Source organism: Myotis myotis, unplaced genomic scaffold, assembly GCF_014108235.1.
Source record: "Myotis myotis isolate mMyoMyo1 unplaced genomic scaffold, mMyoMyo1.p scaffold_m19_p_3, whole genome shotgun sequence".
Lineage (NCBI taxonomy): Eukaryota > Metazoa > Chordata > Mammalia > Chiroptera > Vespertilionidae > Myotis > Myotis myotis.
The window spans coordinates 113,478,157-113,503,264 of NW_023416335.1; the positions used below are offsets into that span (position 1 = coordinate 113,478,157).

General features: G+C 37.2%; 1 protein-coding gene across 1 annotated transcript in view; it reads left to right on the forward strand.

Moving 5' to 3' along the window:
• Window positions 1-483: 483 nt before the first annotated feature.
• UBL3 (ubiquitin like 3) overlaps window positions 484-25,108 on the forward strand; it is an 80,543-nt gene continuing 55,918 nt past the window's right edge. The window contains exon 1 of the mRNA XM_036297364.1: window positions 484-1,534. Coding sequence (XP_036153257.1) covers window positions 1,508-1,534 — 27 coding nt within the window. The 5' untranslated portion in view covers window positions 484-1,507. The remainder of the gene's footprint in view (window positions 1,535-25,108) is intronic.

Sequence of the window (25,108 nt, forward strand, 5' to 3'; positions counted from 1 at the left end):
ACTCTTCACTATTACAGTTTTTGGTAATTTCAATTAATTAGATTGTAGCTCTATGGCCCTGGGTCTTCGGGAAACACATGTTCAAACATTTTCCCTGCTTAATAAGATCCATGTTCCTGTTGAACTTGTAGGGCCTCACTGGAAATCAATGATTGCCTCTGATCTTCCAAATGTAATGTTGAGACTCAGGAAATCACTACACAAAATGCTTTCAGATTGCAGGATGTGGAGAGCTCTCTGTCATTAAAACGAATGATTCTGCTTAGAAGTAAACCATATTTTAAATCTGTATGTATATTGTACATGAGGGAACTTCTCTGTACAGAATTATCTCTCCCCCCCCCCATAATTCTCCAGGTCACACCTAACTTCTGGGTCACAGCTTGGCAAAAGCTAGCTTTCCTTTCCTAGCAACTGTTACTAGGAGGGGCGTGGCTTCGAAGTCGGGCGAGGGGGACTACCCTTCCCGTGATGCTCCAGGGTGGCCTCCGTCGTGACGCACTCGGTGTCCGCGAGGGGGACGGGGGCGGCGGCCGCTAGTGGGGGGCGAGCTCCCGGAGTCCCCGACTCGCGTTCAGGCAGCTGCAGCCGCCATGTTGGCTTGAGGGGCGATGACAGGAGGTGGCTGCGGCGTTTGGCACTGAGAAGTGGAAGCGAGACAAAGCTCTGAGAGGAAGCCGTTCCGGACTGAGGAGAGGGAGGACCGGCCTCTTCCGGGGACCGACTGGAGTCGGTGTCGCGGGACCTCGCGGGGCCGGGGAGGGGAGGGGAGGCCGGTGAGGAGAGCGGAGCCGCGAACACGATGCGCCCGGAGAGCCGCTGCGGCCCGGAGGCGCCCGCGGCCTGAGCCCCCAGGGGCGGTGGGTCCCTGCCCGGCCCGAGCTCCCGTCCCCCGCGTGTCGCCGCGGGCTTCGGGCCTTGGCTCCCAACGAGTTAAATGCCCTTGAGCGCGGCTTCGGGCGGCCCGGCCCCCGGCCCCGGCGGCGCTCGGTAAGCCGTTTCCCCCGCCGGCCACTCAGCGCTCACGCGTCCATGTGTAGCCGCATAGTTATCTGTGTACCTCCCGCCGGGGCATTTTGCTGCTTCATGAGGACTGGACTCGGGCGCGCGTGTGAATCACTGCCGGCCCACGAAGGAGGAAGGCGCATTTAACCCCCTCCCACCGCTCCATGCCCGTGTGTCACTCGGCTCCGTCCACCTGGCGCGGCCGGTCCTGGGGCCACTGCTGACGACGACGACCGGGCTGCTCCCTCCCGAGTGCCCCGCGCTCCGGCCACTCGCTCCTGGGATCGCTCCTCCGCGCACAACCTCGGCCAGGCCGCGACTTTGGCTCCCACATCACTTAGTTTTTGGAAAGCACATCACGAACTCATCGAGATCGTTAACGCTGATTTCTGTGGCTTGAAGACCTCTGCACCTTTTTGTTTGTTGTGTGGGTTTTTTTCGTTTTCGTTTTGGTGTTTTTTTTTTTTTTTCGTGAACGTCTGGCTGTTTATCAAGTGGCAAGATGTCCAGTAATGTCCCGGCGGATATGGTGAGTGAAGGCTAAGTTACGACACACTTTGATTTAATTGTGGTTTCCAATCTTATTTCATCCGAAAGGATGCAGAGGTGGGGCGAGTTTGCAGGGGCCTGTTGAGAAGCCGTCGTGCTGGGAGATTTGGAGAAGTTGGAGGTTCTGGTTTCCCCCTTTTAGCCAGTAGTGCTTTGAGGATGGGGTTTCTCACTTGGTTGCGTTTTTTCAAATCACCCAAGGCAATGGAGAAGTCGGGAAAATGTGGCGAGGTGGCTTTAAGGGGAGAAGATCCCTTTGCTAGAAGCCTCTGAACAGTGTATCTTGTATCTTAATGCTTCGGAAAACGTCGGTGACAGTGGGCAGAGCCGAGGGCGGGCGTCCCCACCAGACACTGAGGTTGGCAGGGAAACGGAATCTGTGGCACTGACGAGCTCCCGAAGGCACTGGGTGCAAACTTGATCTTGGCGAGAACAGTGTCGTCTATCTATCTCCTCAAGAAGAAGTCCACGAGAATTTGCAGTGACTTTTTTTTGAAGTGGGTAGGACTAGGTGAACAAGTATGGCAACAAATATTAAGATGTTTGGGGATTTTCACAAATCTAGGCTCACTGTATATTGGGACTTTTAATGAATATTACAGGACTTTTAGTAGCAAATGTTTGGTAGTACCTATCACATCACTGGACTTTTAAACGCTAATAAAACACAATATTGAGCCTTGATCCTTGACTGTTGAGAACTCGAAACAAAAAGTATTCTTTGATGTTGCTTTTCTTTTTGTTTATAAACGTTAAGGTTGTGAGTTTGTTGACCGACGGTAGGTAGCCGTGTAGACTTACCGTGCTGGAGGTGGGTTTGTGTGAGTGTGACATTACATTTTGCAGTCCTAGGGACAAACATAATGCAGTTAACAAAAAGATGGGTAATCTTGTTTATAAAAGAATTGCTGTTAACATAGTTACATTCCATTTGAGTGTTCATGTATTCCAGCCAAAAAATAAAATTGAACTTTGTTGATTACATTTTAAAATCTCAGATGTTTCTATAGGAGCAAACTTCAGTTACAGATTTTAAAATAATTAAAAAAGTTAAGTGACCCTAAGTGGTGTGTTTTGACCTTGGTCTAAAGACATTTTGCTTATGTTGGATTTCCATTTAACGTGCTATTTAAATGTGAAGAAACCACAACATTCTGTCTTTTGGATGGCCATGCAGCAACCTTACACTCTCCTTCCTGAGTTTTAAAACTCTTGCTTTATCCTTTTGGTTTTCTCTTCCCTCCTGGTGTGCACACAGAAGAATAGTCTTCTACCCACTTAAGGAGATAACGACATGGTTTCCTCAACCCCCCTCTAGAAGTTGCCTGGAGCGGTCTCTAGACTGAGCTGGGAAATGCTGTTTCTTGTTTGGTAGGTGCTTGGGTTCATCACCTCCAGCAAAAATTCGATCTCCATAAGGCCACCATTTTATATCATCCTTCACCGTGCAAGATATGTGCACTATTGTAGCAGAGAGTTAGAATGAAATAGATTTGTGTCATTAAAACAGTACCATCACTTTCTTTAGTCCCAGTGATGAAGAAAAGCTGAAATGTGCATAGCATCAATCACAAATTGAAATGATTTGGGAAATACTGTTTACATGTCAGAGGGAAGGTTTGGAAGCTAATGTTTGTTTCGATCACGGAACTGAGAAATAGTGGCAAGGTTTTTATTAATAGCTGCAATTATAAAATGTAATTATTTCTGTTCTAGACCTATTTTAAGGCCTTAATGATTCTGTGGTGCTTTGAGATCCTTTGATTAAAGGTGATATGCAAGGGCACAGCAATATTATATAATAAACATAATATCTTGATGCTGTTTCAGAGTGTATCTAAGGGTACAGCTCAGATGAGATTGTTCTGCATATTTTTTATGTCTTGTTTTCTAGCTGTTGAACTTGTTGAAGGTCCATAGATCCCCCCCCCCCCCCATGTTAAAGCCTTTTAAGCCTTTATTTGCTATTACTTAGAATTTTTATTTAAGAAATACCTTCATTTGATATGCTCCTAGAATTCTTGACTTTTTGAAATATAACATGGTAAATACTGGTTAGAAGTTGTTGATTAAGTGCTTCGTATTTTTAAGCTCTTCATAGCAGTAATGGCAGTAAATTTGTGTTTTTATTCATGACTTAAAGTGAGAACAATTTTACCACTGTGAAAAGCCTCAGCCTTCCCACCCCCACCTCTTTCTACAATCTGACATTTTCCTTGCAGCATAACTCTAAATTGATCAGGATATGTGCTCTTGGAAGTATGAATACATACATTTTTGCTAGGTGCAGTAAAATTTTCACGTTTCTAAGTGCTGACAGCTAGTATGTGCTACTTAGAAAAAATGTTGCGCTCTTTTCCATGATAATGGTGCTTGTCAGTTGTACAGGAAAATCCTATTTGGGAGATGAGGTGGTCCAGTAAGGTTACAACCCTGCCATGTTTTCATTAGAGATAATTTATTCTTGAGCTACAGTAATTGCTAAATCAATTGATGTTTTTGGAAAGTCTTATGGCAATGATTGTGGTTCACTTTAGATCTTTTAGCATCTTTTCTGTTTTGTAAATATAACTCACATTATAAAATTTATTTTTAAACATTCAGTAAATTTTTGTGTTTACCATAAGGATTCTCTTTTTATAATTCAAATTTAGCAAGTTGATATATTGGAAGGGGAATAGCACCCATAGGGAATGGATTCGCTGTACTCTTTTAAAAAAATAATTTGCAGTTGATGCCTTTCCTATTAAAATTCTGTAAATATGTTCTATAAATAATTTGCATATATTTGCATAAAATATTGGCCTTTTTTTGGCTAAGAGTGATTGAGATTTACTTCCAGCATAATAACTTGTGAAAAAAATCTGAGAATATCTGAACAGAATATTATAATACATTGTATATAAGTGATTCACTGCCTTTATTTTATTTTATTTTTTTCAGCCAAATCATAGGTCATGATGGGACAATATTCATTGTTTATAATTGTAGCATGAATGAGGTTAATGACTGTAGGTTTTCTGAAAGAGAATGTTTACTCTATTTGTTAGTAATAAGGCCTAAGGCTATGTAGATAGGTAGTACTTTTATTTTCTGGATAAGGAGAGTTATTAATAAATTGTATTTATAAAAGTATTATATAAAATATTTGAGTTATTATTTAGAGCTTTGGACTTAAAATTGTACTTGATGATAGCTATAAAATTGAAACTCTACCTGAGAGAAATTGACAATTACTGTGAGAATAACGGCAAAGCAATTTTGGTATTTGAAACATTTTAGGTGATAAATTAGTTTAAAAAGCCCTGTATCTTTTTGAACTGTTAATGTAGAAATTGTAGCAGATGTAAACATTTTAGTCTGGGGTTAAATGAGATAATGATAATTTGAATTTTTTCAGTACTTAATGAATTTATTGTAATGTTATATCTCTTCCATTTGTGGGAGAAATAAATATTGGAGCCCTCTGGTGGACAGGAAATTACTAAAATTAATTTCTTTTCGAAGTGAACTTTTATCACATTTCCAACTTAAAGTAGAATGACAGGTATAAAGTATATTAGGGGAAAAGGCCATGCTAGAAAAAGGTCCAGAGAATAGAAAATGGTTAACTTTGACAAAAGAGTATATTAAGATCTAGTGCCCCAAATTTTCAGCTTACAGCTTCTTTTAATTTTTCTTTCTCTTGCTAGAGTGCTTATTTTAAGATTAAGTTGAGAGGGTTTATGAATGAACCTAAAGGGTACCAGTTCTATATTTAAGTGTGTGACAATGAACAAACAGCTTAATAAATTATGAGTCTCTAATTGAAACTTTCTCTAAATTGTTTTACTCAAATTCTTATATTTGGTGTTCTGAATTATTTCTTTTTATTAAAGCAAGTAGCAAATTATTTCCCTCAGCTTTCAATGCCCTTTCTGGCTCTGAATCCTCCAGTTCATGTCCCTTTCCTGTGAAAATAGTTTTTAGTTCATCTTTTCTTCCTGTAAAACATTTTCTATCAGTATATTTGAGATTCTTTTATGATGCCAAATTTATATGGATATGTATCTTATATTTATATCTCTTGTACTTTCTAATGTAAAATAGACATTTAAAAACTGGTTGAGTGATTTCTTGACTCATGAAGCATTACTCTCTTTGTTACCTATGGAAAAAGTAGATTTGTTTGTTCCATACTACAACTACTACTACTACTACTACTACTACTACTACTACTACTGCTGCTAATGGTGTTAAATATGAAGTCTATGATGTTTGCTTCTATTACTACTTTGAATATTAAAAAAATACTTTAATATTAAGGTTTGAAGTTATTTAAATTAGTGGATAACGTACTAATGGCTCCACTGGTTTTCATAATTGGAACAGTAAATGTATTTTAGGAGACTGAAGTATGTGCTTCTTAAATATGCTTTTTAAGAATTCCTTTCATTCTTGGGTAAAATTGAAAGAGACTATAGAATTCATGGTAACTGAAATCTCTGGGTGAGAGATTCTGAATCAGTAAATTTTTGAATATATGAAGTGCTTTTGGAAATATCCCAATCTAATAATTTTGAATGACTGTCCTGTTAATCCTAATATGTATGCATAATTTAGCTTACATTTGATGACTTAGAGACATTATTTGAATATCATTGATTCAATTCAATTATTTTTCATTGAGTACTTCTCTGTGTAATGAAGTATCATTCTATAAACTATAACTGGCATATCCTCTGCACCTAATATAAGTTGTGAAGCTTTGTGCTTCTTCACTAGTTCAGTAATTTACTAAGTTCAATGAGGAAAGACAACTGAGATATGAAAATTAAAATATTAGAACTTCTGTTTGTTTAATTTTTGCTCCCAAAATGGGGAAGAACTGAGCTTTTATATGAATTATGGATTGGCTCTAAGACTATTTTAGGTTCACATCCAGGTGATTACAATGGCTGGATGTGGTTTGTTGATGAAAGATGTGGGAATTCTGTAATATAGAGATCAACAGCACCATGAGCTTCTCCAAGTTCTTGCAGTTTTTCTTGTATATTATATTAGAGGCCTAATGCACGAAATTTGTGCAAGAGTAGGCCTTCTTTCACCTGGCTGCCGGCACCGGCTTCCCTCTGGCACCCGGGACCCAGGCTTCCTTCTGGCTACCGACAGGTAACCAGGACCCGGGCTTCCCTCTGGCCGCCAGCAGGAACACGGGACCCGGGCTTCCCTCGCAGCCCCGGCTTCATCTGGAAGGTCGTCTGGAAGGATGTCCAGTCTAATTATCATATTACGCTTTTATTATTATTATTACAGATTATTATAGATTAGATGACTGATGCACAGATTCGTGGACCCCCACCAGTGCACGAATCCGTGACCCGGCCTCTAGTATGCATATAATATCTTTGGTTAATCTCTTCCCAACTCCTCTTCCCCTCCCTCCTCCCTCTGAGAATCATCAGTCTGTTCCATGTTTCCATGCCTGTGCATTGAGTGTCTGCCCCCTGGTGGTCAGTGCATGTCATAGTTACTGGTCAGATGGTTGAATGATCGCTTAGACTTTTATATATATAGATTATAGATGTAGATATAGATATAGATAGATAGATAGATTATATAGTTACTTTTAAAAATGCTTTTTAAAAGTATGTATACTTTATATTGAGATAAGAACAGAGGTTCATTATAAAAGTATTTAGAAGAGCTGTAGAACTCAAAGCTGCATTATGTATTTTTATTTTACAAAAGTTTAATATTCTAGATGCCGATTTTTTTCATGATGACAAGAAACTATCAATAGTATGCTACCTAGCAGATATTTTTCAGAAATCAAATACTAGGTTGTTTCTTCAAGGCAAAATTGACATTTTAACCAATAAATGAGAAAGTACCTTCTTTTCAGAAGAAACTAATGTTATGGAGAGAACATTTTGAAAACATGTTTAGATATTTCCAGTATGTTGAAAAATTCTTCCTTATAGAGAATTTCAGTGGACTTTGAATCCATTTTTTTTGAAACATAAAAAGCAACACATTTTGCTTAGTTTGCAAAAATATCTGACATCAAAAAAAATTTAATAACATTGACATCAGGTAACTGACTTTTAATAAAAGCTTGTGCATATTTGGTGATAGAATAGAAAAGTGATATAATTTAATAAACCAGTAAGCGACATATTCTTTTATATTGATTTATGCCTCTTAGTGAGCTAGGTTTTTCAGTTTTGACTATTTCAGCTCTTAAAATCAAGTGTCAAAATACATTGAACTTTGCAAATTGAGAAACCAAGATTTTAAAAAAACAGAAGTGTATTCAATAACAGTGCTCTCACTTAACATATTAATAGTAATAGTATGTTTAGTGATTGCAAGATTAAAATAAATTAATATTTTGAATAGTTAATATATATAATATACATAAATACATGATTTATAAATGAATATGCACATATCAGAGGTATATACTCAAGTACTTTATAGTTGGGATTTTCAGTCATAAAATTGTTTTGAAGCCATTGCATAAGATAACAAAATTGCTGAGTATTTTAAGTTCTTGTGCTTGATAATTATAGTTTTTCTGTCTCCTGCCTTGTTGAGCAATTATATTTTTCTGTGGTCAGTATGCCTACTTACCCCTCTCTATTTACAGTTGCTGACTCTTATTACTCTTGGTGTGGAAACCAGATTTTCAAAGTTTATTAGAATAAAGTGTGTTAAAACTGAGGAAATGGTGTCTGAATAGAATTTTCAGGAGACAACCTATGGCAGAGTATAAGATCGTTATTTCACAGACAACCAAAAAATCTGTTTACTTGAGGGGCTTATTTTTTGGCATTTAGCATGTTTTGCAGAGATGTAGATTCTTGTTAGTGACAAACTATGTAGATGATTAAAAAATAAAATTACATGTATAACTTTATTTTATACTCATAGGGCAGAGAAGCTAATAGTGGTTCTGTACTTGTTATTCACCAGGCAGATGCTTGCCATTTTACATGATAACATTTCATCTAATCCTCACAGTGATCCTGGGGAAATACAGTTGGTATATAGATAAAATTGCTACTGCCCACTAGATGAAGACCACCAGGAATGCATCTGTAGTGGAACACGTTAGGTTTGTTGATTTGCTGCAGCAAGGAAGAGCACATACCTGAGGAACCCTTAGTAGTTTCAGGAAGAGGGATTGAACAAGTTTTGATAACATTTGGGCAGTGCAAGATGATTCTAGTTAGAGACCAGGGTCAGTAGAGACTAACTCTGGATGGAATGCTGTCACCCATGAAGTGGAAGGACGTTAGTGATTAGATGTCTTAGCCATCGTTGTTTAAGAGACAGGAGAAATGAAAGGGTTTGAGGGAGATCTTTAGTCATTTTGGAGCTGTAGCACGGCCCTGAGAGAAGTTGTTATCTATGGTCTTCTGTTGGCCTTGTCTGTCTTTAAGAAGCATCACAGTGTGATTATCAGCAGAGATGATTTTTACTTTCTCAAAGCCTAGGTTCATAGAGGGTAAGGAGCTTCTTTGAGGTTATGTAGCTGGTAAAACGTAGAGCGAGGATAAGAATTTGGATCTGATGGCAATAGTGATAAACATATTAAGCCCTTATCCCCTGCCATACATGAGCAAATCTTGCTAAATCCTTCAGGCACACTTTCCTAGGCAGAATACCTCAGATTCCTTCCCAAGACCTTGTGTTCCATGCAGTCACTGCTGATTGCTCTGAGCTAGCATGGTCCAGTAGAGATAACACTTGCTTAAATAGGTTTGCAAACTACTATATATATACTCTCTGGATTGGAATGATTTTAATGAAGGTAGATTGTTTTATTGCTAAAATTAAAAGTTTTCTTTATAGTCTTTGGAACTTTGAGTTCTTTTGTGTATCTCATATATACTAACCACTTTGAATGCAGAAACTATATTGTTTTATATATGTAAAACTGATTGATAAGCAACAATTTAGTGCTTTTAGGGTATTTTGTTTTTGTCTTTATACAATAACTGCTTATGTATGATGAAAATTTTCTGTTGATTTGTTTAAATCTATTTATGGTATAAATAAAATACATACATGGGCAATTTTCTATGACTAGATTTTGAGAAGGAAATGTTCTTTCCACTAAAGAAACTTGTCCAGGTTAGGCATTACATTTTTGTGAACTTAAATTAAGATGGCAATTCATCGTGTCTAGACAAAATGGTCTCTCATGATACATGTTTAATTTTCTTTACTTTCAAATAAAATTAGTGCCTTTGCCTTAGAAATATTCCTGCTTTTGTATCCTGCGTCTTTCATTTAGTCATATATCATGACAGCTACCATACCTATAATTACAGAACCACATGATTTTGAATGGATTCTGATAGATATACATAAATTGTTTAGCTGATTCTGTAGTCATGGACATTTAAGAGCTACTATAAACAACGAAATAATGCATGTTTTAAAACATATCTCTATACTTATTGGATAATTTTTTTAGGATGAAATTCTTAAGAATATAGTTGCTGTGTGTTGGATATGTGTTAAAAATTTAGTGGGTTGGAGGAGATACATACTTACTAATTTCAAAGTATCCTTGAATTTCTGGATAAACCTCACTTCATTATTCATTATCTTCTTTATATGCTAGATTATATTTCATTTACAATGTTTGCAATTTTCATAAACAAGATTGACTAGTAATTTTAATTTCTTGTGAAGTGTGACAGATTTAGGCATCAGGATTATGCTGACTTCATAAAATAAGCTGGAAGATGTATTTTTACTCTCTGGAAGAGTTTGTGAAGATCGATTTTATTTCATCCATAAATGTTTGGAAGAACTCGCTAGTGAAGCCATCTGGAGTTTTCTTGGGGAATGTTGATTCAATTTCTTTATTACATAGAGGACTATTCGCATTTTCTATTACTGTCAGTTTTGACAAGTTTTGATTTCAAGGAATTTGCCCATTTTATCTAAACTTTCTTATTTGGCTTAAAATTTTTCACAATATTTTTATTATCTTTTTGATATTTGTAATAGTATCTGCTTTGTAAAATCTGTTTGTTGGTAATTTTGTGCTTTCTGCTTATCAGTCAGTTTTTTAAAGCCAACTTTTAGATTTAAATTTTTAAAAATATTTCTATTGGGTACTGCTTTTACCTTTATTTCTTCTGGTGGTTGTTTTTTTAATTGCTATTTTCAAGTTTCTTGAGATGGGTACTCAAATCACTAATGATCTGTCTTCTTTTTTTCATGTATGCATTTAAGTCTGACATTTCCATATAAATGCAACTTTAGCTGGATCTCACAAGTCTGATGTATTTTTATTTATCACTCAATTCAAAATATTTTTAAAATTCCACTGTGATTTTTTCTTTGACCCATGTGTTATGTAGAAATAGTGTAATGTACAATATCTAAGCATTTGGCGATTTTTTTTTAGCTGTATTTTTGTTGTTGATATTCAGTTTAATAGTACTGTGGTCTTAGGATTATTTTTTCCATGATTCCAATTGTGAGTAACTTGTTGTTATTTGCTTTATAGTTAATTTTAGAAAATTGAGTGTGGTGCGCTTAATATTTAAATCAAATTTGTTAATTATGTTCAAAGTCTTATTTTGGGTGGTTTGTAATCAATTTAGAGAAGTGTGTTAAAATCTCCAACTGTGTGAGGATTTTTCTCTGTGTTCTTTTAGTTACCTCTAATTTTGCCTCATATATTTTGAGGCTAAGTTAATGGCTGCAAATAAATTTACAATTATTGTTCAGTATCTATTGATTGAATCATTTTCTTTTGTGCTTAATTTAATCTCGTGTTATTTTGTACAGTAACACACTGTATAGGCTTGTGGCCTAGCAGTAATAGGCTACAACATGTGGCCTAGGTGTGCAGTAGGCTATGCCATACAAACAGGTTTGTGTAAGTGCACTCTGTGATGTTCACGGTACGAAATAATATAATGACACATTTCTCAGTACCTATCCTGTGGTTAAAGAGGCACCTGATTGTATTGTGAGCTTGTGCGTGGCTTTTATTGTAATTCTGCATGGCGTTTGTAGAGTGTCTTGAACCTATGGTTTGCTATCTTTTGTCACTTTGGGAATTTTATAAGCTGGTATTCTTTAAATATTGTTTCTATTTAAATTCTTTCCTTCTGGGACTACAGTTACATGTATGTTAGGTCATTTCACAGTTTCCACCCTCCCTTCCCCCACTATGTATCAGATTTGATATTTTTCACTGATCTATCTTCAAGTTCACTTATGTCTTTTCTGTCCAATATCCAGGTATACCCAATTATTGAGTTCTTAAGTTTGGATTTTGTATTTTCAGTCTTAAAATTTACAGAGATTCAAGTTTTCATCTACTTTTTTGGTTATATTAATCATTGTTGTAATATTCTTGTCTGATGACTGTAATATCTAGATCATCCAATAGCCTGTTTCAGTTGTCTGGGTTTTCGATCATTATATCTTTTTTTGTAGAATGCCTGGTAATGTTTTATTAACATTGTGATGAAAAATTATAGAGGATCAAAATGATATTATCTTTCTCCCGATAGGATTTCATATTTTCTGTCAGGGCAGTTAAAAAAACATGGATCACTGCCAAAACCGGTTTGGCTCAGTGGATAGAGCGTCAGCCTGCGGACTGAAAGGTCCCAGGTTCGATTCCGGTCAAGGGCATGTACCTTGGTTGCGGGCACATCCCCAGTGGGAGATGTGCAGGAGGCAGCTGATCGATGTTTCTCTCTCATCGATGTTTCTAACTCTCTATCTCTCTCCCTTCCTCTCTGTAAAAAATCAATAAAATATATTTAAAAAAAAAACACAAAAACATGGATCACTTTGATTCATCAGTGATTGATATGACATGAGGCAGAATTCAGGGCAATCAAGAAATTCAGGTAGACTCACTCCTAGTGCGTAATGCTTATGAGATTTCACTTGAAAGTTTGGAGTATTTACTAAGATTTGTCTTTTTTGGCAGGCCCTGAATTCCAAGTGGTGTGAAGCTGATAAAAGCTGTGCTTAGCTTTTTTAGCCTCTTTGCAGCATCTTTTTATTGAGTTTTCCTGTTTGTCAGTTCTGTTGTCTATGATTCAGCATATTCCTTCTGGAAGGGCAAAAACTGAGCAGAATATAGGGCTCATTCTTTTATCTGGGAGCCTCAATTTCTGGCTACTGTGGTAGTACATAATTCCAATTTTTGTCTTCCTTACCCAGTGAAACTGATACCAGGGCCTGGATGTTATTTTCTGTGTGGCTCTGTGCCCTGTACTGGTAATTGGCAGATACCTTGAGGGGAAAAAGTAGGGATCTTCTCATTGTGTTCCCTTCTCTAGGAGCTCTTGACCCCTAATGTCCTGGCACTCTTAATTGCTCTCTCCATATCTCAGATAGCAGGATTTTTTGTTTATTAGTTTTGTATTTTATTTCTCACTTTCATAGTTGTTTTCAGTGGGAAATTTGGTCTGATACTGCTATTCTGTCATAGCTTGACCCAATTGCCCTTTCTTTTTGTATAGCTAAAATTAATTAAATAATTAACCTTGGCACCATCAGCCAAACAGTTTGCTTAAGTTAGACATGTAGGAGTCATCCTTGATTCCTCTCTTTCCCTCATCCCCCAAATTCAATCCATTTCAAAATATACCTGGAATTCATCAACTTTTCTTTATTTTCATACTACCACCCTGTTGCGAGCCATCTCTCTCACCTGGACTGCTGTATTGGTCTTGGGACGAATTCTTCCACTTCTGTTCACATTCCCCTGTAATACGTTTTCCAGAAATAGCTTGAGTGATCTTTATGAGACATAAATTGAATTATCTTTTCCTCTGAAAAACAGGAAATTTCAGGTTCCCATCCTATATAATAAAAGCCTAATATGCTAAGTGTCTGGTCGTCCGTTCAATCAATCAAAGTGTAATATGCTAATGATATGCTAAGGCTGCTCAACCACTTGCTCTGAGGTGCACTGACCACCAGGGGCCAGATGCTCCGACCCATAGGTTAGCTTGCTGCTGGGGTCTAGCCGATCAGCACTGAGTGAGACGGGCCAGACGTGCCCTGGAGCCCTCCCGCTGTCCCTCCCCAGCTGGCCAACTTCCTGTATCCCTCTCCAGCCACTATCATGGGTGGGTGGGTGGGAGGTAATCAACCAAAGACCAACCTATATAATAAAAGGCTAATATGCAAATGAACTGAGTGGCGGAATGACTGGTCACTATGATGCGCACTGACCGCCAGGGGGCAGACGCTCAACACAGGAGCCGCCCCCTGGTTGTCAGTGCGCTCCCACAGGGGGAGCACCACTCAGCCAGAAGCCTGGCTCACAGCTGGCGAGCACAGCCCTGGTGGTGGCAGCCTCTCACACCACCGCATCAGTTGGACATCCCCTGAGGGGTCCTGAACTGCGAGAGGGTGCGGACCAGGCTGAGGGACACCCTTCCCCCTCACCCCCCCAGTGCACGTACACTGGGCCTCTAGCTGAAAAATAAATTCTCGTGGCATAAGATCACAGATCCTTACCAAGGCCCTGCAGAGTCCTACAACATCTGGCTCCTGTGTGTCTCTATGATCTTACCTCATTGGCTTAATATGTTTCCATTATACTGGTTCCTCTCAGTTCCTCACATAAGCCAAAATCTCTTCACATAGCTGGGGTGAGCTTTAGCGTGTATCATCATTGTTTTGCCTAAAACAGTGGTTGGCAAACCGTGGCTCGCGAGCCACATGCGGCTCTTTGGCCCCTTGAGTGTGGCTCTTCCACAAAATACCACGTGCAGGCGTGCATGTACAGTGCAGTTGAAACTTCGTGGCCCATGCGCAGAAGTCGGTTTTCGGCCTGGGTGAGTCTATTTTGAAGAAGTGGCATTAGAAGAAGTGGGGATACGTTCGCTAAGTTCAACCCCTCAGATTGAGGACGTTTTTAGCAAAGGCCAGCTTAGGAGTACCCTAATTAAGTTAATATCAATGTACCTACCTATATAGTTTAAGTTTAAAAAATTTGGCACTCAAAAGAAATTTCAATTGTTGTACGTTGATATTTGGCTCTGTTGACTAATGAGTTTGCCGACCACTGGCCTAAAACACTTACCAGTATACTTCGTATGTGTGTGTGGTTTTGTGTTTTACATTTAGGTCTAGGGCTCATTTTGAGTTAATTTTTGTGACACTTCCATACCCTCATATCAATGCTTGCTTAGGTTTTCTGTCCACAGAAACACTTTTTTAAAAATATATTTTTATTGATTTCAGAGATGAAGGGAGAGAGAGAAGTAGATAGAAACATCAATAATGAGAGAGAATCATTGGTTGGCTGCCTCCTGCACGCCCCCTCTTGGGAATAGAGCCTGCAACCTGGGCAGGTGCCCTTGACTGGAATCGAACCAGGGACCCTTTAGTCCGCAGGCTGATGCTCTATCCACTAAGCCAAACCAACCAGGACAGAAACACTTTTCCTGACCACATCTAAAGTTGAATTTTCTCTCTCACTTGGTTTCTGTCTCAGGTCCTTACTGGCTTTCTCCATAGCACTCGTCACACTTTGTAATTCATTTGTCTGTCTTTCCAGTAGGCCATATATTCTGAGAATAGGTATGTGTCTTTTTCACTTGCAACTATAGCCAGCATCTGGAATGGCACCTTTTGTGTAGTAGGTAGTTTCTTCATGAATATTTGTGGATTAAAGAAGTAAACGACTATGATAAATGCTCTGCCAAACTTATTACTTAAAACATATTTAAAACCCCCCAAAAATATCTCAGAACAAGTCTATCAGGTAGGTAGGTGGTAGTGTTAGCAGCATTTGATTAATAAGGAAAAATGAGGCATAATCATTGTGTTCTTGGATATTTTTATTTTTCTAACATTTTGGCCATTCTTTACCTTTCTTATGTCATATCCTTTTCCTATATCACTATATCTTAAAACTAATGGCTATGATTATACTAATATTTCAGTATTTCAATTTTAGCTACTTGCCTTTGCTTAACATTTAATAATAGCCAAAATGTCAGAAAAGAAATTAGAAATTTGGAAAATCGAGAAAGTGTTGATACTTAAAGTGGTATATTTGTGGTGTGTCTATCAAGTATTGTGAATGATGTTTCAAGCTATAAAATTCTCTCATTACTTTGTAACTGTAAATAGAATGTTACAATTAATTAGGTATATTTGAATATATTATATGTATAAAATACATATTTTAAGAAAACTTTGAGCCTTTTTTACTTAAAAGACTGTTTAGTTATACAGATTTTTAGTTTTGGCACTCAAAATAATCAGTAGAATTTCCATGTTAGATATTTTATATACTATAGAGTCTACATGTAATAATCCTGTTTTTTTTTATTTCTTTGCATTATTCATTCAATCAAATCAACAAGTATTGGTTGAACACATGCTATATGCCAGGCACTGTTTTAGGCTCTGGTGTGCAGTGGTGAATAAAACGAAACAAAGTACATAAGTAAAATGTATAGTATGTTAGCTATTGATAAGTACTATAGATAAGAATAAAGCAGGAGAGGGTTGGAGAGTACTAAGAGAGTATGCCTGTGTTGTCCAATTTTAAAAAGTGTGATCAGGGAGAGCTCACTAAGATGTTGACATTTGTACAGAGAGGTCTGAAGGAGACGGGGAGCAAGCCATCCAGTTATCTTGGGGAATCCCCTTACGGACAGGGACAGAGGGATTATTGCTTCTTGATTTCTTGGTTCCTTTACAGTTTCTCTTGCTGTTTCTTCTACCAGTCCTTCCCTTAAATTTTTGTATTTCTCGAGGGTTTTTGTTTTCTGCCCTTCTTTGTGATCTAAGTGGTCATTATCTTATTCAGTAATGTGTGCAACAAACATTTATTAGATACCATTGTGCCAGATACTCGAAATCGCACAGCGCCGCCTACCCAAGAGTCCCTGGTCCGGCCCTGCCTTGCTCCCCGGTCCCCACAGCAGCTGCAGCCACTGCAGGTCTGGCCCTGCCTCCCTCTCTGGCCTTTGAAGCAGGCCGGCCGCTGCTGATCAGGCCCTCCCCCAGCGCCAGGCCCTTGGAGGCCCCTGCCGCCCCGCCCCCGACACTGCCCATGCAACCTCCTCCTGTCTGATCGACCCCTTACCGGGTCCTGATTAATTAGCATATTTCTCTATTTTACATATATAGATAGATGGATGTAGATATAGATTGTCATCAGCCTTTTTAAAAAACTTTTCAGATCTTATTCTACATGACATAGAAAGATGTAATCAAGTTTATTAGAATTCTTTTTTTAAAAAGTATGGTTTTGATTTTTTTCTGAGAGAGAGAGAGAGAGAGAGAGAGAGAGAGAGAGAGAGAGGGAGAGAGAGAGAGAGAAAGAAAGAAAGAAAAAGAAAGAAACATCCTTTGGCTGGCTCCTGCACACCTCCCACTGGGGACTGAGTTCGCAACCTGTGCATGTACCCTGACCTGGAATCCTACCTGCGACCTTTTGGTGCATGGGATGATCCTTAATCCACTGAGTCACTTCAGTTGTGCTAGAATCCTCTTTTTAAAAAAGCAAATACTCTTAAGAACCTGGGAGTCATCACTGACCTCTCTTTAACCCCCAGTAAGAATGTAAAATTAGCCCTCAGGAAAGAAGAGAGGGCTAAAAATATAAATTAGTGTGGGCATTTAATTGAAGAAAAAATAATACCAATATGAGATTACATGAATTCACCCAGAGAGAGGGAGGGCAGCCTAAAAGTACAGTGGAGAATTTTGTGTTTTTTTTGTGTGTTTTTTTCGCAGTGGAGAATTTTAAAAGTGACTAAAGGAACAGAATTACAGGAAAAGTAAAAAAAAAAAAAAAGTTTTATATCTTGAAAGCCTTTCAAGGAGAGACTCAGGGAAGAGTGGTTGGGTAAAGCATACACTGAAGGGCGGTGAAGAATGACTAAAGTCCATCTTGTGTAATCTGGTGAAGGCTGTATCTTAACTCGTCAAGTGTGGTCAAAACAGTGTTTTTGTTTCAATTCTCAGTTTTCTTTCATATTGAAGTGTTAGGCACAGAAGAATTAAGTATGTCCACTTTTTTTGAAGTTATTACTGTTTTGCAGTTTCTGTGTTCATATCTAACTTTTCTCAACCCTTTTTATTTGTTAAAATGTTTTGTTTTGCTCCTGTATATAATCTGGACAAGTATTAATAGTATTTGCTTTTTTCTCTGAGATTGAGCCTTTTAAAATCATACAGAAGTACAGGATCTAATAGGATTGTTGGTTCCTTAGCAACCATTCAGTTCATGTTTTGGTGCAGGGTTTACTAAGAGATGTTGTTGTTTCTTGTTAAATTCTCTATATCCAGAGAAAGACATTTTACTAAAAAATTGGGACATCTTGCCTTTCAGAGGTGTTGTCAGAATTCCAGCTGGCACGGGAGGTAGCAAAAGGCTCTTTCATTTCCCAGAGTACTGTCTACCTTACTCTTTTGGGACTTAGGACAGACAGCCAAGAAAAATAAAAAGCTGGGAAGATATTTTTCTTAAATATTTTTATTATGAAGTAGAGGTGAGTTCACTCTTAAGTTGTGTGTAGTGTAGATGTAAGCTTATTATTATATCTTTTATTTTCAAATTTGCCAATACATGAGTCATTTGTGAAATCTCATTTCTTAATTAGAATCACTAGATATACAGCTGAAGTCTTCCTGGACCAGTTTAAGCGGCCATCCCAGTTGGACAAAAGGGAGAGCAGTCTATCCTGAAATTGTAAAATTATTTTCTTGATTCCGAGGTGACTTGAAAAACTATGTAAATTATAGTTACCTGTGAAGTACACCAAAGATAATCACAAGGACAAAAAGGAGATGTCCCAGAATAGGTACATCAGATAGTACTAGTACAAAGGCAAGAACAGTAATACCTTTTACTCTATTTGAAAACAGTCACGGATGTGGTCATTTATTATTAATTTTTGCTGAAGAGTTAAGTTTCTGAGATTGTCCTTATATTGTTAATCTTAGCATCTGATAGTTTTAAAAAATAAACTAGATTAAGGAAAGGTAATCATAATAATGCAATATCAAGTAGGTTAATGTGATTGCCACTCAGCAATGGGTGAGATGTAACTTATCTCTATAGTGAATTGAATGACATTATCCTTTCTGTGATCTCTTGATATACTTGACCTTTTCTAAAGGAAGTGTTTATTTGGCTTGCCTTATTTTGCCCTTTCTTGTCCATAGTCTATTTATTTTATATATTTGTACTTAAATATAAACCTTTTTTATTGTTTTATTCTAATTGTGTTACTGACTAGAAAAACAATAGGATTATTGTAAAATAGAAAACATTTTAAAACATATAATGCCATTTATAAAATTTTGTTACTTAGTATAAATGCTGTGAATGTTTTGTTCTCTTACCCTCTATCTAGACTTGGTGGGGGGAGTGTTTGTACAGTTGATGATTCATTTTGATATGTTCTGATTTGGGGAGGTTTTAAAGATCAAATTTAACTATGTAGGCAGTTTACATTCACTCATTAGAAACCTTAAAGTCTTTGAGTTTTTCCAAATAATAAAATTGGCTTCTTTTTAGCTCATCTTATCTGTACTATTTTTCCTTTTTAAAATGCAATGTTCTTTCTGGGGATTCTGTAGAGTCTAATATGGATGTGCCAGTGACAAAAAACATTTTGCTAATTTTAATTCATGAATCCCCCTATAGTTAAAGCAAAATAAACATTTGCCTAAACAAGAGTACTTCATTTCAGTAGAATCAAAAGGAGGCGGAGTTTGAATTTATGTATATTTGAGATTTGCAGAAATGATTATTTTAGAAGTCCTTGGGACATCACAGAAGGACTTAATTTTTTTTTAAATCCCTACCCTTCCCCCCCCCCTCCCCCATTAATACATTGCATTGTCTTATCCTACTTGTATGTTCGGAAATACATATATATGGTATATAGATATAACATCTATATATGAGATTTTTAAAAAATAATCGTATACTTTAAGTTTTATTTATAGTTTATTTACTCCCCCTTCCACCTGTCTAAAGTAAAAAAAAAATCTCTAAATGTATGATTTACAAAATTTATACATTTTGTTTAGAAAGTCAACCAAAGAAGTTAGCATGTTCTTTTGGAAAGGACAGAGTCTTCAAGTTCCAGGTGAAATTAATTATCTGCAAAGCAATAAATAGAACAATCTTACCGTATTTTCAAGTTTTTAAATGAGATTTAAACTCAGGCATTCTGTTTCCAAAGCCTATTGTGTGACAATGTAACACCTCTGGAATTCTGGTAAGAGGCACTGTATGTATTAAATACTAAGTATATTAGACATGAGGCAGTTCATTTTATGTACCCGTGATAAGATTTTAGAGCACAAAGGCAGCACTCATTAAACAAATAGTAGTAAATAAGCTAAGGGTTGACTTTACTGTCTTTAGTATGCATTTTGTATCATGATCATAATCTAACATGCTGATTTGAGCAATATTCATAAGTTTATTTCTTCAGTTGAAAGAAGAAAGTAGAATGGAAGACAACTCAAGGGGAGAAAAACCCTTGAATATAATGTTTTTAAATGTCTACTACTGTTTCAAATATAGGAACCATGAATGCGCAATAAACTCCAAGACTGCAAGGAGTCTGGGAGTAGTGTAAATCTAGAATTCATTCAATGTTACTATAAAAAATATAAGGACCTCTCAATCAGATTCTTCTAATCTCTGGTACATCTCTTTTGTAGAGTCACTAACATACCACTATCACTAAAGGTCTTCATTAGAGAACCTTTACAGAAACAAAACAAAATACCAGGTGCTGGAAGTTAAGAGACATTGTTAGGCTTATCTAAACACCATAAATCATTCTATTAAGCTGACATGTAGAATCTGTGACATTCTGAAGTGGTTGAATTTTACCCTTGCAATTGTCTGTAGAAAAATTTGGGGAGAAAGGGATTATTCTTGAGTTATCACCTGTGATAGAGGTCTCAGGTCTTTTAATCAGCTTTGACATTAATGAATGTTGCTCCTTAATTCTTTTGAGAGGGGAGTCCTTGGATCCTTTCAAAATTGTCTCTCTCCAATTTGCTAATATGATTCTCTCCCCTCTCTCTCTCTCTCTCTCTCTCACTCTCTCTCTCTCTCTCTCTCTCTCTCTCTCTCATTGTTGTTGTTAAATGATTTCCTTTTTGGTAGAAAGAACACATTTTATTTTAGAAAACTGCTCATGAAAAATCTATATAATTTGTAGTGCCCTAGTATTTTAATTCATTATTATAAGTAATTATCCAGGATTGGTTGCTGAAAACATAACTGCTTTTATTAGATCAAATCTTCTAATTCCATGAATAGGTAGGTTAATTTTCTCCAGATATATGGAAGTATTGTTATAGCAGTCTCCTTAGTTTATGCACTTATCTCACTCTTTCATTCATAGGCAGCTGTATTTCTTATGAACTCTGTAATTATGTTTTTTTATTCCAGAATTTCTACTATGGATGATACATACTACAACCATACAACTTTACTTAGCCTTTCTCTTCCATCTTATATTATTTTTCATTTTCTGTCCCAAAGCTAACTTACTAGTTTTACAGTTGTATTTAACTTATTTATTTATGTATTTACTTTTTATTTTATCAATTTACTTTTTATTTCACAGTTTGCATTCAGTATTAGTTTGAATTAGTTTCAGGTATACTACATAGTGGTTACATAAGTCATATACTTCAAAGTACTCCACTCCCCCCCCCCCTATATTTCCAGTACCCACCTAACACAATACATAGTTATTACAGTCTTATTGACTGTACTAGAGGCCTGGAGCACAAAAATTTGTGCACTGGCGGGGGGAGGGGGGTGTCCCTCAGCCCCACTTGTGCCCTCTCACAGTCTGGGACCCCTCGTGAGATAAGCACCTGCTGGCTTAGGCCCACTCCCTGGGTGGCAGATGGCAGGCCCAATCCCTAGATTCCTGTCCCGCCTCCCCAGGTTGTGCACAGGGCAGGGCCAATCGGGGGGTTGGGGTGCCGCCCCCGGTGGCTCACAGGGCAGGGCCGATCAGGGGGTTGGGGTGCCGCCCCGGGTCACGCACTCAGCAGGGCCCATCAGGGGGTTGGGGTGCTGCCCCCGGTCGTGCGCAGGGCAGGGCTGATCAGGGGGTTGGGGCGCTGCCCCTGGGCGCGCATAGGGCAGGGCCGATTGGGGGTTGGAGCACCGATTGGGGGTTGGAGCACCAGTCGTGCACAGGGCAGGGCCGATCAGGGGATTGGGGTGCAAGAATAGGGCTTCCTCGGGCTGATTGCACCGCCAAGCCCCGCCGCCCAGGGCCGCACACGGGGGTCCCGGCTGGGGACAGGGCTTAGGTGGCACACAGGGGCCTGGATGGCGGCTCGTGCTGGCCCGCCCTGCCTGCAGTATGCAAATTAGCCACCATCTTTGTTGGCGGTTAATTCAAATATCGTGCTGATTAGCCAATGGGAGGCGTAACGAAGGTATGGTCAATTACCATGTTTGTCTATTATTAGATAGGATTTCCTATGCCGTACTTTTCATCCCCATGACTGTTTTGTAACTACCAATCTGTATTTATCAATCTCTTTACTGTTTTTACCAATCGAGTCAACTCTTTTAGATTATAACATTGAATCACTTGGGTGGGATTTTGTAAGCATTGTTTTAACTTTTATGAAAAATTTCAGACAAACACAGAAGTGGAGAGAATAGTATAATGAAACCCCATGTACTCATGTCCCAAATTCAACAATTATTAACTAATGGTCAATAATGTTTTATCTGTAATCTGCTGTACTTTCCCTTCCTGGATTATTTTTAATCAAATCCCAAATATTATATATGATATTTGATGTATATGTATGAGATATACACCTCTTTAAAAAGAACCATAATACTCATCACAGTTTCAAAATTAACAGTAATTGCCTAGTTTTATAAAACATACAGCTATAAAACATATAAAGACAAATTTTTATGCTAACTTTTAGCAATATGAAGACACTAAAAATTAACATTTCAAAATGTGTTTAGCATTAAAGTGTTTTTTGTCTTATGAATGTTGAGAAGTGGAGAAGTCATAGGAAATACAGTATTATTTAGTTCTCTGTTTTTCTATCTTACCTCTAAAAGAAGTAAAAAATATTCTGACTTTGCTGTTCAAATTTACAAACTATTATACATTGGCTACTAATGTTGAAAACAAGCACATTTGTAACTATGAAATAAGAACTTTTAAAATAAATAACACTATTTTTGAAAGGTTGAAAAAATTGTGTCAAGATTTAGAGATCGTTTTTGAATAGGAAAATATCATTCAGGAGATTGATTGGCTTTGATTTGGGAAATCACTAGGTTGCTGTTGTCCTCTTTTATTGGAAGGGAAAGGATAGCATCTGTATCTCTGGTCAAGTGACCTAGTTTGTTCTCTTTTTCCTTTGCTCTATAATAGATTAGTAGTTATTTAAATAATTGATGTTAAGTGTCTCTGAATCCCTGTGGTTTGAAGGCTCGATAGATACTATTAACTTTCTTTTCCTGACTAAAAAGGATGTGTTAGTATTTTTGTTTCCTTAGTCACTCTAAATTTAGACTTTTTGATAATGAATTAGCAAGCTTGTGTGTTGAACTAGAGGTAAAATATGGCTGTTTTCTTATTTTTAGCTTTATTTTTTGCGTCTCTTTTTTCAGTCCTTGATACAATTAAGAGTTAATGGAGAGTTACAAATAAATGTTTGCAAACAGTTCAAACTATAAAGTTACTTATCTATTGCTCTTGAATTGAATAAAAGCAAAAATTTTTAAAAATTCTCTGAATCAATTTTCATTTGGAATCCTTGGTTTACAGAGAAAGTGTTTAATTCAGGCTGCCATTTTACTTAGCTGCCTACTCTCCCACTCTCTCAAAACTCTGGCCCAGTTCCGGATTAGAGCAGGGATTGGCCACATGCACAAGAACGTACATGCTTGTATTCGTGTACATGGGAATTTGCACTTGAATCTCCCTTTTAACAAATGATAATGATCTGTTGACTGGAGTTTCATTTTTTGGTGTGTTTTGTTTTTTTAATCTGTGATTACGTTCTGCTTTTAGAATTGGATCACAAGATTGACATTTAAAAAATAGAATACCTCAAGAACCCTGTCCTTTCTAATGCATTTAAGCTATCTTATTTATGCCCCCTTTCCTGTTCCTTCCCAATCCATTCTCTCATTCCCACCAGTGCAGCTAGCCTATTATATCATAACCCTGCACTCTCAATCTTCACAGGTGGAGAGGGTCTAAAGCAATGATTAAAACATAAGAGCAAGGCTGGGTGGCTTAAATCATATGTTTAAAAATTCAAGGTTTCTGCTGTTTCTACATATTTGTCAAACAGGAGGCAAAGTAAACAGAGAAACAAATTTAGTTGTTATCTTTATATTTATCTTTATATTTCTATTTATCTTTATATTTTCATTTTAAACACTATAGCATCCTGAGCTATAGTAACTAGTAGCCTTTTCCCACATTGACATTAAAAATCTAAGACTCAAAAATGCTTTTGTTTCTTCTTTCCAGAATGAATAAAATATAGTCAATAAGAAATTAAAGTATTCACCTTCTACCCATGATTTCAAAGATTGAAGTAGCATTTTGCACTGTAGCTTAGACTTGAACAGTCAGTCCTCAGCACAATATGTTGAAAATAAAGAGGAAACAACACAGCAGCATTGCTACAGTTTTGGTCTTGATCTCGAGGATTGTTACATGCAGCTAAGGTCATGTGTGTTCCATATTTTGAATTGAGACATGATACAATTTAGGATGAATAATCCCTAATTTAGCTAGTGGTTATCTGTATAGCAATCCCTGTTCCCTAAGGCATAGCCAAGACCAAGAAAATAACAGTCTCCAAACAGCAAAAATTCTTGTAACCAACTTGGTATACTTTATTCCTAGAAGATTTTCAGAATTCAACATTAACAGCATAGTTGCTCTTAATTTAGACACAATTTAAAACTGATTAACTCAGCCCATAATAAGAGATATGCTCCCTAAGTAGCCATAACTGGTAGCTTCTCTGATAAAAATTTCTTATTATTTGTTGGTTTCAAAACGTTCATAAAATAAAACTATACCAGTTGCTTAGGAACAGGAAATTTTTTCTCTTGACACCAAAGTCTGAGAGAAATTTCTTACATAGACCTTTATTAGGAGATATAAGTAATATATAATATAGTAGCTTTCTCCAAGTAAATATAATAAGGAGTTTTTAACGGTATAACTCCTAGTCACAATTGGGTAAAAAATGATTTTTTAAAGAACAGCACTGACCAATAGAAACACAGTGCAACAATATATATAATTTTAAATTTTTTATTAGCTACATTAAAAAAGTAAAAGAAACAGGTGAAGTTAATTTTAATAATATATTTAACCCAACATATCAAAAATATTATCTCTAATTATCGAGTTATCTGTAATTAATATAAATGATTATGGTATTTTAAATGTTTTCATACCAAGTCTTTGAAATTGACTTACAGCACTTGTTAATTGAGATGTTAAATTTTTATCAGAAAAAGTCATAAAATATTTCATAACAT